Consider the following 16,614-nt stretch of genomic DNA (forward strand, 5'->3'; position numbering starts at 1 on the left):
GAACAAATTGCATTTCCCTCCTGGCAGATGTCTGCAGGTTTCTATGTTTCTGATAGCATACCTACCAACAAAGGGGAAGGTGGGGATGAGCTGTAAAGCATTATCAGGACCACGGCTGGTCAAAACATTGTATCCCAAAAGGCAGGCTCAGCAGTGGGGATTGAACAGATTGTACAAGTGGAACAGGAGCTCCTGCTGAAGTTGGGCCAAGAAGGTTCCAGTTTACTACAGGACTCTGTGGAAAGCCCGAAGTGGTACAAGGAAGGAAAGAGCAGGGGGCCAAAATTAAAATATATTCAGCATCAGGGCAGTATGCTAGACCTCTCATCACAGGCACTGTTTCCTTTAAACCTCTGATAGGGAGGTAATTTTTATCCCCATTTTACAGATGAGGAAATGGAGATTCAGAGGTTTGGGGATTTAGTTAATATCATATCAGTGAATGGTAGAGTTAAGACTGAAACTTCGCCTGACCAGGTAGGTGGTGGCGCAGTGGATAGAGTGTCAACCTGGGATGCTGAAGACCCAGGTTTGAAACCCCAAGGTTGCTGGCTTGAGCACAGGCTCACAGCTTGATCCTGGGGTTTCTAGCTTGAGCATGAGATCATAGACATAACCCCATGGTCTCTGGCTTGAGCCCAAAGTTTGCTGGCTTGAAGCCCATGGTCACTGGTTTGAGCAAGGGATCACTGGCTCTGCTCCCTGTCCCGTCAAGGCACATATGAGAAGTAATCAATGAGCAACTAAAGTGCTGCAATTATGAATTGATACTTCTCATCTCTCTCCCATCCTTTCTGTCTGTCTCTCTGTCTCTCACGAAAATAAAAATAATAATAATAAAAGAACCGAAACTTAGAACTGTCTGATTTGATAGCTGGCTCTTTCTACTAACTAAGCCTCCTCTGTGGGTCACTGCTCTCAAATAATTTTAAGTCTAGAGGGGAAGTTAAGGTATGCACTTGAATATTAATAATACAAGCCCATATGTGACTGACTCCATTTGAATGATGCGAGGCATTCTACCTTGCCACACCAAGTGTGTTTGTTCCTGGACTCCAGCGTGACCTCACTGGAAGCTTGTTGGAAACCCAGGTTGCAGGCCCACTCCAAACCTCCTGAAACACACTCTGTTTAACAAGCTCCCCCAGGTGACAGAGTGCATGCTAATGTCTGGGAGAGGTCACAAGGTTGGAGGGTGACTGGATAAGGCATCTTGAGGGAGGCAGCATTTGCAATGGGCCTAAGGATTCCCGAAGTGCCTTTAAGTGGTGACGGTAGAGGGCTGGGAGGCAGAAAGCCACCAGGCAGGTTTTGTTCTTAGAGAGGTTTCCAGATTGGCTGGAACAGAGAGGTTGAAGACTCATCGGAAACAGGGCTGGGAAGGGAAGTTTAGGCCATATTGTTGAGGGACTTGAATTCCAAACAAGAGGTTTGGAATTTGATAGCTAAGGTGCCACCTAAGGAACTGGGTACAGAAGGGTGACACATCTAAGTGGCGTTTTCAGAGGTTAACGTGGAGGTTCTCTGCAGGTGTGTGAGAGCCAGGAGGGCTCTCTGGGGCAATGGGCTGAACCCAGGGCTGTGTTAGTGGGACGGAGAGAAGCTGAGAGACTGGGTGACAGGATGGGTCTGAAGAGCGGGAACCCAGTGGGATTCCTTGGGCTCTCTTGTCCTCCTTGGGCAGTATAGTACAAGTTAAATATAACCCAGTTGTGCCCCAGTCCTTTACGTCGTTGTTTCCTTAATACATAAATCAAATCCTCGATCTTGTATCCTAGTAGGAGCCCAGAGTTTTCCCCTTATCTCTAAGACTTACCAGATTCTGTGTGTGTGTGTGTGGGGGGGGTGGATGTGTGGGAGGGGGTTTCTGTTTTTCTGTTTCTCCTGTGTCCTGTTCCCTCCGCTCTTTGACACTCCCTGACAGCTGCCGTTGTCCTCCTGTCCTGCCTGCCTCACTCGGAATGTAGGCGCCTCCTTTGCCCTCCCCAGCCCTTCACCAGCGCATCATGGCTGTTACTGATTTGTGGTCGCGGAAGATACGTATAGCACAGGGAAAGAAAAAGCTGTAATTCAGCGGTATGATAGCGTAGAACTGGGGTCACAGTGGGTCACCACTTGATGGGACTCATCATGTTAAAATCTCATTGCATTTTAGGACTATATATGTGAATATTCACTCTGCTCAGCTCACCCAGCATGTCAGTTTAGGGTCTTGTAACTTCATAAATAGGGGTTTCAGAGAAGAGGAAATGTAGTTGAACTGTTTCATATTCCCATTGGGAATATGGAAAATTCCACCCCCAACCCCACCCAACAGCAGAAAGGCATGCAGAGGGCTCCTAGGGCCAGGATGATGACTTAGAGTGGGAAGTCCAAGGGGAGTTCTGTAGAGAGTCTGCCCGTGATGGCGTTAAAGATTGAATTGCTGTTGTGAAGTGAATGCTGCAGTCACAGTCCTGCTGGGAACTTAGGCGCAAGACCGCTGCTGGCCAGCACAGTTAGCGCTTAGTGTCGGTTTAACATGACCCCCGAGACCCTGCCCCTTCTCAGCTGGCACAGCTGCCCATTTTGTGAGGTCCCCCTGCATGTCTACCTGTCCTCTCCTGTTGTGGAGAATTAGCTATCCCTCCTCTGTGCTTGGGGCATACCGCCTGGACCCCTCACACCACTGACTTCCTCCATGGCCACAACTCCCCAAAGGGAAGGAGCATGTCTGACTTACTGTGTGTGGCCAGCACTTAATATGGTTTGCCTGGTCCATGGTAGGAGCCCAGTAGTGTTTGTTAAGTAAGTGGGTATTAGGAAAGCAAATGGCCATAAAGCTATGCCAGATTGTATTTGTAATTTCTTTGGTTTTCAGCACTCCAGGACCATTCAACCATTTGAATAGATTCTTCACTCAGATGCTCCCTCCCCAATTAGGTCTTTTAATTTGTTCACATTTAACTAGAGTATTTTTGAGTAGATAATGCATTTATATGGTTCATAAATCAAAATGCTCTGCACTGAGAAGTCTTGGTCCCACACATCTTCCACCCCAGCTCCTTAGTGGTAAGCACTTTTATTCATTTATTGTGTATTCTTCCAGTATTTCCAGAGTTTATTCTTCTGGTATTTCACTTCTTGATGCAAATACAAAATTCAAATATTTGTTTTTTTCTTACACAAAAATGTAGCATCCTAGATACATTGTGACTTGCTCTTTTCGCTTAATACTGAACCCTGGAATGTTCCATATCAGCAAGAACATAGCGAGCATCCCCATTCTTTGCTTGTTTTTAATCTTTTTTTCATGGCTGTGTAGTCTTCCACTGTGAGCACGTATTAAATTTAGTTAATCAGGTGAGCACTGGACGGTCTCCAAAGCTTTGCTGTTCTGAACAAGCTGCAACGAATAACCTTGTGCACGGCCATTTCCTCCGTGTCCAGTGTGGCTGTGGGGTGTAGGCCTGCTGGCTCAAAGGGCATGTGGGATTCCATTAGCTTTTGCCAAGTGAGCTTTCACACCTCCCCCTGCAAGGCCAGGGGCACTGTTTCCCACAACTCCACAACGGAGTTGTGTGGTGTGGTTTGGAGTTTTGCCATTCTGCTAAATGAGAAATGGTATTTTTGTGTAATTTCCATTCTCATCAGCTTTTCCCGTTTCAGAAACATTTGCATTTTTTTCTATCAACTGTGTGTCATTCGTTTTGCCTATTTTAAATCTTGGTTCTTGGTCTTTTCCCACTTGGTTTTTTGTGGTGTAGAGATGAGACCGTTGTCTGTGCTATGATTGTAATTTTCCCAAGTAGGTCATTATCTTTGTCCTTGTGGTATGTTTTTCCCCAATGTAGAAGCCTTGAATTTTTTATGCAGTAAAATTTATCAGTATTTTCTTTTATGGTTTTAGATTTTGTATCAGAAAGGCTCTTCCCTGTTCCAAGATTGTGAAGGAATTCACCCAGAGGAGGTGAGAGGAAGCAGGTGTGCAGCCCCTCAGAGCAGTGTTGCCAACATCACAGTTTTGTTTGGGATGTAGCCCTGTTCCCACGGGGAGAAGGGTTTACTGCCAGGGGTGGATGCCCACTGCCAAGGGCCTGGGTCCAGGCACCCTGGTCTTCAGCTGGTGCCCTCATAGGCTGGGAAGGAGGCAGATAAGGGGAAATGATGTGTTTGGCAGCCCATGTTCACAACAGGTGAGGTCTGTCCAGGTGCAGCCAGGCTAGTACAATGAAAGGAAATAGAATTAAAACTGAGACGTGAAATTCAACACTTGCATAAACTTGAACCTTTTCTGGGATTTGAAAAGAAGTAATTAATTTAGAAACTTTCTCCCACAATATTAAACTCTGCCCACTGGTCCCAGGCAGGAAATGGTCTAGAATAGGATTCTAAATAGCAACATAGAGGCAGAAAAGAAATGATTATGCTGATAGTATGTTTCTTAAAATCCTGAGTCCAGTACTCCAGGATTGAAGAGAGATGAGACTTATCAGTGTTTGGGTTCAGGCTGGTTTGGATGTCAACTAGCCGGAGTCCCTCTCCTGACTTCACCACTAAGGGCATGAGCTCAGACAAATCACTTCACTTCTGAGCCTCAGTTTCTTCCTCGGTAAAAGAGCCTAATACTAATTATTATGATAAACATGGAGTAAGCACTAAGTGTATATCAAACACCCTATTGATATGCACTGAATTATTCATTGTCCCGAGAAGCTGAGAAAATTAAATGTAGTAACATGAAGAGTTTTGCATAGTGCCTACCACATGACTGGTCCTCAGTGAACATACTCAGTAGTATTGTTGTTTTCTATGCTTACTGAAGTCAGATGGGTAGGCTCAGCATTTAATTGTGATATTATCTTAGCTGTTCATTCATTCCATGGTTAGCGCCTACCATATGTGGGTAGGTGCTGGAGACAATGGTGAGCATGGTCTGTGCCCTGCAGAACTTACAAATAGGCAAGGCAGATGCAAAATACTGTGGTCAGTGAGCAACAACCACAGCCCGCGACAAGGACTTTGTTAGGGACTAGCCAAGTGCTGTGGGAGCACAGGGGAGGAACAAATAGCCCTGTCCCAGAAACTGGGCTTGCCAGACGCAGCCCTGTGTAGGACAGGGATCTAGGCACACTGTCTCTCTAGGCGAGTGACAACTATTACAGTTATAGGGAACGCTTAGATATCATGTACCTTATGTCAGAGGGGTTCGGTTCATCCTCACTCTATGCGCCTGGTACTATTATTACTCCCAATTTACACATTAGGAAACTGAGGCCCCAGAGGTTGTTCAGGGTCACATAACTAGCAAATGATGGAACCAGGATTTGAACCTGGAGATTTGGAGGTGAATCCAGAGAGGGGAACAGTTGCCCATCACTGGGAATTGGACTGATATTTCCTGGGGTTTGTTAGGAACCATAACTGCAAAGTGGGAGCAGAACAGAATGACAAGGGGAAGACCAGGCACCAGGCAGCATCATGGTAGGGGGTTCCTCAGCAGACTGCTGCTCTCGGCTTTCGTAGGACAAGCAGGGTGGTCCTTGAGGGAGGGGGGCGTCCAATGTGTAGTATGGATGGCTCCATAAATCTGCCTTAGGGATGAATCTCATTTGGTTTCAGGCATTTCTGCCTGTTAAAATGGAAAGGAATTTGCAGGACCAATTCCCAAAGTCTCTATCAACCGTGGCTATTCCCATCCACCTAAAAGGCATTCTCCTATCCTCGTTGCCCAGGTGACTCCTGCTCCTTCAGATCCTGAGGCCGGGCTCCCTGTCCACATTTGTGCCGCCATAGCACCTTGGACCTGCCCTTCACAGCTCTAGCCCAGAATTTTCATTTTATTCACTGATCATTTAAACTCAAGAGAGCAGAGATCATGGCTGTTTTTCCTCATCTGTAGCCCCTGGCAGAGGGCTGGAATTTAGTAGACACTCGATAAATATTTGATGAATGAGTGAATGAGTAACCAGCACTTCAGGTGAATTAGGATGGAGAGCCATCAGATAGGAGGGCCAGGCCTGGATGTGACACATACACCCTGTGAGGGAAAGAAGCTGGTCATCCAGACCTGGGCACGAAGTCACTTGTGGTCTAGAACAGGGCCTGCAGAGGTGGAGGATGCCTGCTGGATGACTGAGCTGGAGCGCATGTTGGCCTGGAGTAGCTCAGTTGTTGTCTAAATACGGCCAGTAGTCGCCATATGCTGAGGTCCCAGCTCCCCTCACTAGCTGCATGGCTTCACCCAGTTACTCGGGCTTCTCAAAGCTCTGTTTCCTTATTTATAAAGTGGGGATATAAATGTCTTCAGAGCTCTATTGGGAGGAATAGAATGAGACTGTATATGAAGAATGATCCCCAGTGCCTGGCTTACCCACTTGGCCAATAAATGCTGTTATTATTGTTATTGTAATTTTTTAAATGTATCTAGTTTTTAACATATATTATTGTATTTAATTATCAAGCCACCCTTGTGATATGTTATAATTCTTTTATATAAGGATCCTCAGGCTGGGATGAGTCAGGCTCCCACGTGGAGTTAGGAGCAAGCTGGGGCTCAAACCCAAGTCTGCCTACCCTCAAGACAGCTCACTTCCCCTTCACTGGCATCAGAAATTGCTCAGAGCAAAGTTTAGCTGGGGAAAAAATCTGACACATCACTTGAGTTGAAGACTGTGGCGGAACCCCAGAACAAGAGCCATTTCTGGATACAGCCAAATGGAGCACTTGCGTGGCCCTGGGGCCCAGGCTCCCTGCCAGCGTGTCCTCATGCTGCCTCCTCCCTGGAGAACTCGCCTCGCCCTCAGCGTCCTCCCAGGGTCTGACCTGTCCTGGTAGAGGGGAGTGAGATGGGTAACAAGCCAGGCTGTGCTGTGTGGCCCTTGCTTGTTTCAAGTTAGGGGTCCGTGTATGTGCTCGGGTGTGAGAGAACATTGAAAAAAGAGGGTAAATAGGGTAAAAAAGCTAATGATAGTTTTCTCAGTTGAAAGGGGCGTGGATAGCCAGAGATTTCTAGTTTCTCTATATTTTCCAAATTTTATAAAATGGACATGCATTTCTTTGGCGAACAGAAAAACGGTTATTTTAAAGACCTTGATCATCTCTTCAGGACCAGCTCAAGTGCCACCTCCTCTTTGAGCTGTGATGTCCCCTAGTGTGTGTTTGCCTTGCAGGGTCCCCATCCTTGTGCCTGTCTTTGCTCCTGTGACTCTTCCTGAGCAGAGAGGTGGCCTCCCTCACCTGTTTGCCCCAGGAGACCCCAGTGAGTGGAATTGCCCCAAAGCCTCCCGGCCCGTGGGCAGCCCAGGGCAGCCATTGCCAGCAGCTTCCACAGCAGAGAGGTGGCCTCCCTCGCCTGTTTGCCCCAGGAGACCCCAGTGAGCGGATTGCCCCAAAGCCTCCCGGCCCGTGGGCAGCCCAGGGCAGCCATTGCCAGCAGCTTCCGCAGCAGAGGTCACTGCGCTCTTAGCTTCCTGTGTTAAGTTCATTTCAATTAATCTTTCCAACCACCTTTCAAGGTAGGCATTTTTATTATCCTTAGTTTAGAGACAAGAAACCGTCTTGAATCTCAAACCAGACTATTGGATTGTCAAGCAGCCCCCTCCAGCTCCTTTGCGCCGCCTACCACACCCAACAAGGACACATGCAATGGCCACCTTGCTTCTGAGAAGATGGCATGATCTTTTAGGTCCCCATATCTTTGTCCATCTCTTGCTTTCTCCACTCAACCCCCTGACTGGGCCCCACCTTCCTTGCCATCTGGTTCCCATCTCCGGCCTGCTCCAGGACTCAGCTTGCTTGTTGCTTCTTCCAGGAAGCCCTCTCTCACAGGCCCTGCCGTTTCATGCAGCATGGGCTGGTGAGCTGCTCTTTGCCCATCTGTGTCTGCATTTGTCACTTTTTGTTGAACTTGGTCTCTCTCTCTGCTGTTGGTCTTTCTCTTTCCCCAACCAGACTCAAGGACAAGAGTTTAATATCTTCAATCCCAGTGTCTAGCTGGCACAAATTAGGTATTCAATGAATGTTCAATTAATTAATATGATCTTTACAATAGTCCTATAAAATTACCATGTTACACATGAAGAAAAATGAAGCCAAGAGTTGAGTGGTTTGCCCAGTCATGCATGGGTCTTTGAAATCTAGTCCAGGTTGGCTGAAATGCTGAAATTTAAAGAAGCAGGAAAAACAAACAAACAAATAAACACCCTACCCCACCCTGTCAGTTCTAGGGGGAACAGAAATGTTAACCATGTTCCAGCATAAACTAGGCAGAGGTATATTATTTAGATTGTTTATATACTTTTTTCTGTTTTTTTCTTTAATTTTTAATGTTTTTCAATAGAGACTTTTCTTTCTTTTCAACTATTTGCATTGTGTATTTTCCGAGAGTTGGTTTATGGGGATAGTGACTGAACATTTTAGACTGCTCTCAATATTATTGCCAAATTGCCAGTAATATTGTCAATAACATTATGTCAGTTAACTACCTTCAGAGAAATATGAGACAGTCAATTTTACCATTTACACACCAGCATTGGGGATTATCATTATTTAAAATTTTTGTTACTTTCATAGATGAAAAGTTATGCCTCATTTCTTTTTATCTCTTTGTGAACAACAGAGATTGAGTATTGGGGTTTTTTTCCCCCTCTTTATCTACATTCTTGTGAGACTTGTGTTCATGCTCCTTATTGTACTACTTTTTAAAAAATTGTTTAAGACATCTGTAGAAGACCAACTTAACTATTTAATTAAGTGCCATTTGGAAGGCACTGACAGAAGGGAAAACAAAGATGACTATGATACCACCCCTATCTTCTTGAATAGGAGCTTATTAAGTAAGATACTCAAGTCAGCAAGATGGATGGGCACAGAAATGATGATCTTAGTAGCTAAACTGCTCTGAGAAATAAGTAATGGGATGTAGAAGAACGGAATTAGGATCAGCGATTCCTGACTTGGACTGTAGTATCAGGGAAGGCTTCAGAGAGGTTGTGTCATTTATTCTCAGCTGGAAAGGATGAGAAACATTCAGAAGCAACTCCACTTTGACACAGCAGCATAAACAGGTATCAAGCCCATGGCTGTATTGGAACATTTTGTCTCTGAGAACATTTAGTGTGTTTGTATCACTAAATGTTAGGATGATTTAGGTGGCAGGGAAGAAAATACACAATTAAAGTTGTTTTAAACTCAAGAAAAATATCTTAGTTCACAAAACAAAGAGGTATCTCTTTGTAGGGTTGGTTAATCAAAGGCATAACAGGACGTTCGGGACCCACAGTTTCCCCCCATTTTCCTTTCAGCCTGCCTCAGCATTGACTTTGTCCTCAGGAGGCTCTTTTCACAGTTGAAGGTTTGTTGCCTCATTCTACTTAACCGTGTTCAAAGACAGGCCAGGCCAGGATCCCAGAATCTCACCTTCCTTCTTCCCTGCCTTCCATACTCCTTCCCTCCCTCACTCCCTCTCTTTAGTCCTTGCTTTCTCCCTCCCTCTCTTTCTTCCTTCCTTTGTAAAACAACAGACATTTGTTTTTTTTCATCTTTGGAGCCAGAAGTTAAAAATCATGGCCCTTGTTCCTTTTTATCATATTAGGGAAAATATCTTTCCCAGAAACCTCCAGGGAACTTCTCCTTAAGTCTGATAGGCCAACACTGTGTCACGTGCCCCACTTAATCCATCAGTGGCTAGATGGCATAAAATTACCATGATAGATTTAATTAACATTCACCTCTCTAGGATTTGCAAGGAATCTTCCCGCCTGAACACATGGTCCCCTTTAAATCAGGGCTGTGTTAATGTGGGAGAGGTGAGTACATTCAGCTAGACAGTATCTGCCACAGTGTTTAAGAGCAGATGTTTTATTATGAAATATACTAATAATGATAAACTATCATCAAGAAAATATTTTCTGAACTCAACTTTATTAAGCTAATTTACTTTTTAAATTTTTTAATAGTTTATTTCATTTTCTTTTATAGTGTCTTTACATTTTTGTTTTACTAAAATTATTTTCATAGGTAAAGATTCTTTTTTCTTTTTTTTTTTTCTTTTTCCAAAGTTAGAAGCGGGGAGGCAGTCAGACAGACTCTCGCATGCACCTGACCAGGATCCACCCAGCATGCCTACCGTGGGCAATGCTCTGCCCATTTGGGACATTGCTCCATTGCAGCTGGAGCCATTCTAGCACCTGAGGTGGAGGCCATGGAGCTGTCCTCAGCACCCGGGCCAACTTTGCTGCACTGGAGCCTTGGCTGTAGGAGGGGAAGAGAGAGATAGAGAGAAAGGAGAGGGGGAAGGGTGGAAAAGCAGATGGGCACTTCTCCTGTGTGCCCTGGCTGGGAATCGAACCTGGGACTTCCATATGCCAGGCTGATGCTCTACTGCTGAGCCAACTGGCCAGGGTCTAAAGATTCTTTTCCATGTAACTTAAATGAATCCATGTAACAGATTCATTTCATCGCCCATTTTACAAGTTTTTATTAAATTTTGTTGATTATATTTGTAGGTTAGGACATTGTTAAGTTTTTTTGTTTGTTTGTCTGTCTGTTTTGAGACTGTTAGGTGTATCAGTCTTGTTGGGCCATATTTTGTGGGTCAAAATCTTTTATTTTATATTGACTATTTCTATCAAAACCATCATTAGGAATTGGATGAGACTTTATGTATTTCTCAGCTAATCCATGATAAAGTTGTCAGCAGGTCTGTTTCCTTAATGCAAAGATTGATCTTCAGATTGCTGGATTGTGGAGGTCAGCAAACTACAACCCCACTAGTCTAATCTGGCCTAATGCCTGTTTTCGTGGGGCTGTATGTTAAGAGTATTTTTTGCAGATGAATATTTATAATCTATTTGATGTGATTGTGAATTTTGAACTCCAATTAAGAAAAAATGTTACCTGCTTCTACAAAAACAATTTTTTATTCTTATTTAATAAACCTCTGTTACAAAAATTGTATTCAACTACTATTGTATTGAATTTTTTAAATAAAAGTTTTGTGGAATTTGTTTTCTCTCATTATAAAAATATTACAAAATAGTCTTGATCTTTGCTTCTTGGCCTCGAAACCCTAAAATATTTACTTCTGGACATTTACAGAAAAACTTTGCCCACCCCTGCTCTATTGTTTTCACTGACTTGATTCTTCTGAATACTCATACCCTCTCTACCTTTCCCTAACTTTTTGTTCCAATGGAGTTATAAGGAGAAAATGGTGTGAAGTCAGTGTGTTCTTCAAGTGAAAATTGTCGAGTCAAATGCCCAGCAGCAGTTGGGAAAATAACAAGTTGGATGAGTGCATCCCCATTGTTCAGCAATGAAGAGAGGAGAGGAGGAGAGAGAGCTCTTCAAACTGTAACTTTTATGTCAAATAAAAATACAAATTGGTGTAAGAGTTTTCTGTAAAAATCAATTTCCCCCTTTTCTTCTTAAGTATATTAAGTCTAAAGTGTTGGGAAAGACAAAATATCATTGCTGTAAGAGCATCGATGTTTGAGGCAAATGGCAGTGTTTTGAGAGCTGGAAGATCTTTTACTTTTTCCTACTGAAGTTAGCTCCTTTTTCTTTCCTTTGACAGATGAGGAAAAAGAAAATAATAGAGCATCCAAGCCCCACTCCACTCCTGCTACTCTGCAATGGTAAGTCCTGTTCTTAGAGAGTTCTCTCCTGATGGATGCTCATAGACCTTGACAGTGCATCACTGGGCTATTCCGACATTGTCATGATGACTTGACAGCTAGTAGCCCACCTGCAATCAGTTTAATTCGCAGGTATATATAAAATATTCAACCTGCATCTAACCCGGAGAATTGAATTTTTATATTTATTTTATTTTGAGGGGAGATTATTTCCCATCATCAAAACACTGGCAAGGCCTGACCAGGCCATGGTGCAGTGGACAGAGCGTTGGACTGGAATGCTGAGGATCCAGGTTTGAAACCCCGAGGTCGCCAGCTTGAGCGCGGGCTCATCTGGTTTGAGCAAAGCTCACCAGCTTGGACCCAAGGTCACTGGCTCAAGCAAGGGGTTACTCGGTCTGCTGTAGCCCCACGGTCAAGGCACATATGAGAAAGCAATCAATGAACAACTAAGGTGCCGCAATAAAAAAATTAATGATTGATGCTTCTCATCTCTTTCCATTCCTGTCTGTCTGTTCCTTTCTATCACTCTCTATGACTCTCTCTCTCTCTGTCTCTGTAAAAAAAAAACAAAAACAAACAAACAAAAAAACAAAACAAAAACCAAAACACTGGCAAGAACCAAATTCCACATGGATGCTGTTAACTGATTTTAGTGAAATTCATTACTTTAGTTAATAATGTTGCAGCAGACCAAAGAAACAGTCTGTTTACCTCTATCAATGAGCCTTAATGAATTAACAATTACTTGCAGCTACACTACAATTATTTTCCCATTGATTAGACCTGCTAGAGTGGCTTTCTCTTTAATGTTTGGAATTTTTGGACTTCATATAACATTTAGTGATGTTGTTTAAGTGGTTGCACTCATGTTGTTTAAGTGGTTAGAAGTTTTGCAGCTGTGAATGCCAGAGCTGTCTATGCCCAAGTTTCACCCCTCAGAGGATCTTACTGATTAAGGGCTATCACTCCCCTAACAGTGCAGCCCAGCGAACCTGAAGGAATTTAGGAATGAAGGGGAAGGAAAGACAAGAGGGGAGGGGAAAGGAACTAACATCTCGTTTGTGCCAGCTTCCATGCTAGCTAGGTACGTCGTATGTGTGCCTCATTTCATTCTTACCATTCTGTGAAGCTGATGTTGCTATGCCCATTTTACAGATGAGAAAAGTAAAGCTTAGACAGTGAAATCATTTGCCTGCATGTACACACAGCCATGAAGCGGCTGAGGCAGGAACCTGGCTGGGTCTCTTTAACTGCAAAGCCTGTGCTTGGGAAGAAAGGCAAAGAGATATCAGGAAGGCTAGAGAAGAGAGAACAGAATGGAAAGCAGATGGGCTTTAACAGGCAAATCGTATTAGATTCTCCAGTCTAATCCAGCCACAGGTGAGAGGGAAACAGCACTGGGAGAAAGCATTCAGTAACGTAACTCAATCTTCTCTAACAAGAGTCTCAGCCACCAGCTTGTTTTGCTACAAGGATGGCCACGGTTGTTTTCAAGAGCTCTGTTTCCAGCCACTTGGCTGGTTTTCATCTATTTGTCCCTACATTCTTTTTCTCAATGCATTTGCTGCTCTTTTGCTTTGCATAAAATTATACTCAGCTTCCCTGGTCTAATCTCCCCTGCACCCTTCCCCCTCCCCAAATTATGGCAGCACAAATTTCTGTAATGCCAGGACATCATGTTAACATCAGTGTGAAGGACACTGGGAGTGAGAGTTTCTAGAAATGCAAGGAATTGACAGACACTCTTAATAATTGGAACATGTTATACACTTTAGAACAAAAGATTTGGAAGGGACTGTAAGAAAATCACCTTGTTTGTATCTTTTTTCCTGTGATTCTCTGATGCCTGCCTGGCCACAGAGAGTCTGTAGACAGTGCAGTCTCTTAAGTCAGACTGCTGGGAATTCACTTCCAGCTCAACAACCTCCCAGCTGTGGAACCTTGGGTAAGTTTCTTAACCTCTCACTGTCTCAATCTACTCCCCTATGGAATGGGGATAGCAGTAGTATCTATGGCATAAGGCAGTCATGAAGAGGAAGTGAGTTAGTACAATAAAGTGCTTGAGCAGTGTGGCATAGAGCATGTCTCAGTAAATCTTAGTGGCCATCAATCACCCAGCCCACCCCTTCCTTCTGAGGCCCAAAGGGACGTCCTGGAGCAGAGCTTCTCTCCTTCTGACATGTGCACAGTAAGTTCTCTTTCTGCTGTACCTAGTTCTGTACAAAATATCTGTTCTTCTAAATGAAGGGACTCAGAGATCATTCCAGAAGAAATTTCATCCTCCAATTCTTAAAGTTAGACAGTGGATTTTTTAAATGATATGTTGGCTCTTGAGGAAAATTAGATTTGAAAATATATAAATTTTTCTGACCTGTGGTGGCACAGTGGATAAAGCATCGGCCTGGAATGCTAAGGTTGCTGGTTCAAAACCCTGGGCTTGCCTGGTCAAGGCACATATGAGAAGCAATTACTAATGCTTCCTGTTTCTCCCCCCTTTTTCTCTCTCTAAAGTCAATATAAAAGACCTTAAAATAAATCCTTTGAAAATATATACATATTTTCGGGAGTGACATCAGAGAAATGGCGCCATGAGGAGCGCTACCGATACCTCTCCCCAAAATTTCAACAAGTTCTTCAACCAGTGACAGAAAAATCTATCCTTGGAGCATCTGGAAGTCCTACACACTAAACACGAAGTGCTATCAACAAAACCACCCTCAGATGCCATTAAGGAAAAGGAAATAGAATATCATAGATACAAAAGTCAGAGATGTAGCACAGATAGATGACGGAAAATCTATGGAAAAAAATTAATATATTGGAAAACTTGGAGCTAAATGACAGAGAATTTAAAATAGAAATCCTAAAAATACTCAGAGATACACAAGAAAACACAGAAAGGCAATTTAGGGAGCTCAAAAAACAACTCAATGAACACAAAGAATATATTACCAAGGAAATTGAAACTATAAAAACAAATCAAACAGAGATGAAAAACTCAATTCATGAACTGAAAAATGAGGTAACAAGCTTAGCTAATAGAACAGGCCAGATAGAAGGTAGGATTAGTGACATAGAAGACAAGCAACTTGAGGCACAAGAGAGAGAAGAAGAGAGAGACTCAAAAATTTAAAAAAATGAGAAAGCCCTACAGGAACTGTAGGACTCCATCAAAAAGACTAATATAAGAATAATAGGTATATTAGAAGGAGAAGAGAGAGAAAATGGAATGGAGAACATATTCAAACAAATGATAGATGAGAACTTCCCAAGCCTGTGGAAAGAACTAAAGCCTCAAATTCAAGAAGCAAACAGAACTCCGAGTTTTCTTAACCCCAAGAAACCTACTCCAAGGTACATCATAATGAAATTGGCACAAACCAATGACAAAGAAAAAATTCTCAAGACAGCCAGGGAAAAGAAGAATACAACATATAAAGGAAGGCCTATTAGATTATCATCGGATTTCTCAGCAGAAACTCTACAAGCTAGAAGAGAGTGGACCCTAATATTTAAAGTTCTGAAAGAAAGGAACTTTTAGCCAAGAATACTATACCCATCAAAGCTATCCTTCAAATATGAAGGAGAAATAAAAACATTCACAGATACAGAAAAGATGAAGGAATTTATCATCAGAAAACCCCCACTCCAGGAAATACTAAAGGGGGTTTTCCAACCAGATACAAAGAACAAAACAAAACCACAAGTAAAAGCTCCACCAAGAACACAATAAAACCAAATTTAAACTGTGACAATAGAAAAAAAAAAGAGGGAGAGGACAGAGATAAACAGTGGCAAAGGACGATGGAGTGCAGAAGCACTCATAAGATAGTGTACTACAATGAACATGGTAGGTACCCTTTTCATTACTTAATGGTAACCACCCCTGAAAAAACCAATACAGAAGCACATGACTTAAAAAAGGTAGCAACAGAGGAAAGAAGTATGAAATACAACCAAACAAAAACTAATGATAGAAAAACAAAAGAAAAGAATCAAACAAGATACAAAACTAACAGAAAACAATTTATAAAATGGCAATAGGGAACCCACAAGTGTCAATAATTACACTAAATGTAAATGGATTAAACTCACCAATAAAAAGACAGAAAGTAGCAGAATGGATTAGAAAAGAAAATCCAACTGTATGCTGCCTACAAGAAACACATCTAAGCAACAAGGATAAAAACAAATTCAAAGTGAAAGGCTGGAAAACAATACTCCAAGCAAATAACATCCAAAAAAAGAAGGTGTAGCAATACTCATATCTAATAATGCTGACTACAAGACAGCAAAAGTAATCAGAGACAATAATGGTCATTTCATAATGATTAAGGGGACACTGAATCAAGAAGACATAACAATTCTTTTTTTTTTTTTGTATTTTTCTGAAGTTGGAAACAGGGAGGCAGTCAGTCAGACTCCCGCATGCAACCGACAGGGGGCGATGCTCTGCCCATCTGGGGCATTGCTCTGCCGCAACCAGAGCCATTCTAGCACCTGAGGCAGAGGCCATAGAGCCATCCTCAGCGCCCGGGCCAACTTTGCTCCAATGGAGCCTTGGCTGCAGGAGGGGAAAAGAGAGACAGAGAGGAAGGAGAGGGGGAGGGGTGGAGAAGCAGATGGGCGCTTGTCCTGTGTGCCCTAGCCAGGAATCGAACCTGGGACTCCCGCACGCCAGGCCGATGTTCTACCACTGAGCCAACCGACCAGGGCCAAGAAGACATAACAATTCTTAACATATATAAATATATGCACCAAACCAAGGAGCACCAAAATATATAAGACAGCTACTTATTGACCTAAAAACAAAAACTGACACAAATACAATCATACTTGGAGACCTCAATACACCGCTGATGGCTCTAGATCATTCATCCAAACAGAAAATCAATAAAGATATATTGGCCTTAAATTAAACACTAGAGCAATTGGATATGATAGACATCTACAGGACATTTCATCCCAAAGCAACAGAGTATACATTTTTCTC

General features: G+C 43.0%; 1 protein-coding gene across 2 annotated transcripts in view; it reads left to right on the forward strand.

Annotated features, from left to right (window-relative positions):
• The window catches only part of RFX4 (regulatory factor X4), a 168,160-nt gene that overhangs the window by 38,085 nt on the left and 113,461 nt on the right, over positions 1-16,614 (forward strand). For both annotated transcript variants that reach the window (XM_066263556.1, XM_066263566.1), the window contains exon 3: positions 11,558-11,618. In XM_066263556.1, the coding sequence (XP_066119653.1) occupies positions 11,558-11,618 (61 nt within the window). The remainder of the gene's footprint in view (positions 1-11,557; positions 11,619-16,614) is intronic.

The sequence above is a fragment of the Saccopteryx bilineata genome, chromosome 1 (assembly GCF_036850765.1).
Source record: "Saccopteryx bilineata isolate mSacBil1 chromosome 1, mSacBil1_pri_phased_curated, whole genome shotgun sequence".
In the NCBI taxonomy this organism is placed as follows: Eukaryota; Metazoa; Chordata; class Mammalia; order Chiroptera; family Emballonuridae; genus Saccopteryx; species Saccopteryx bilineata.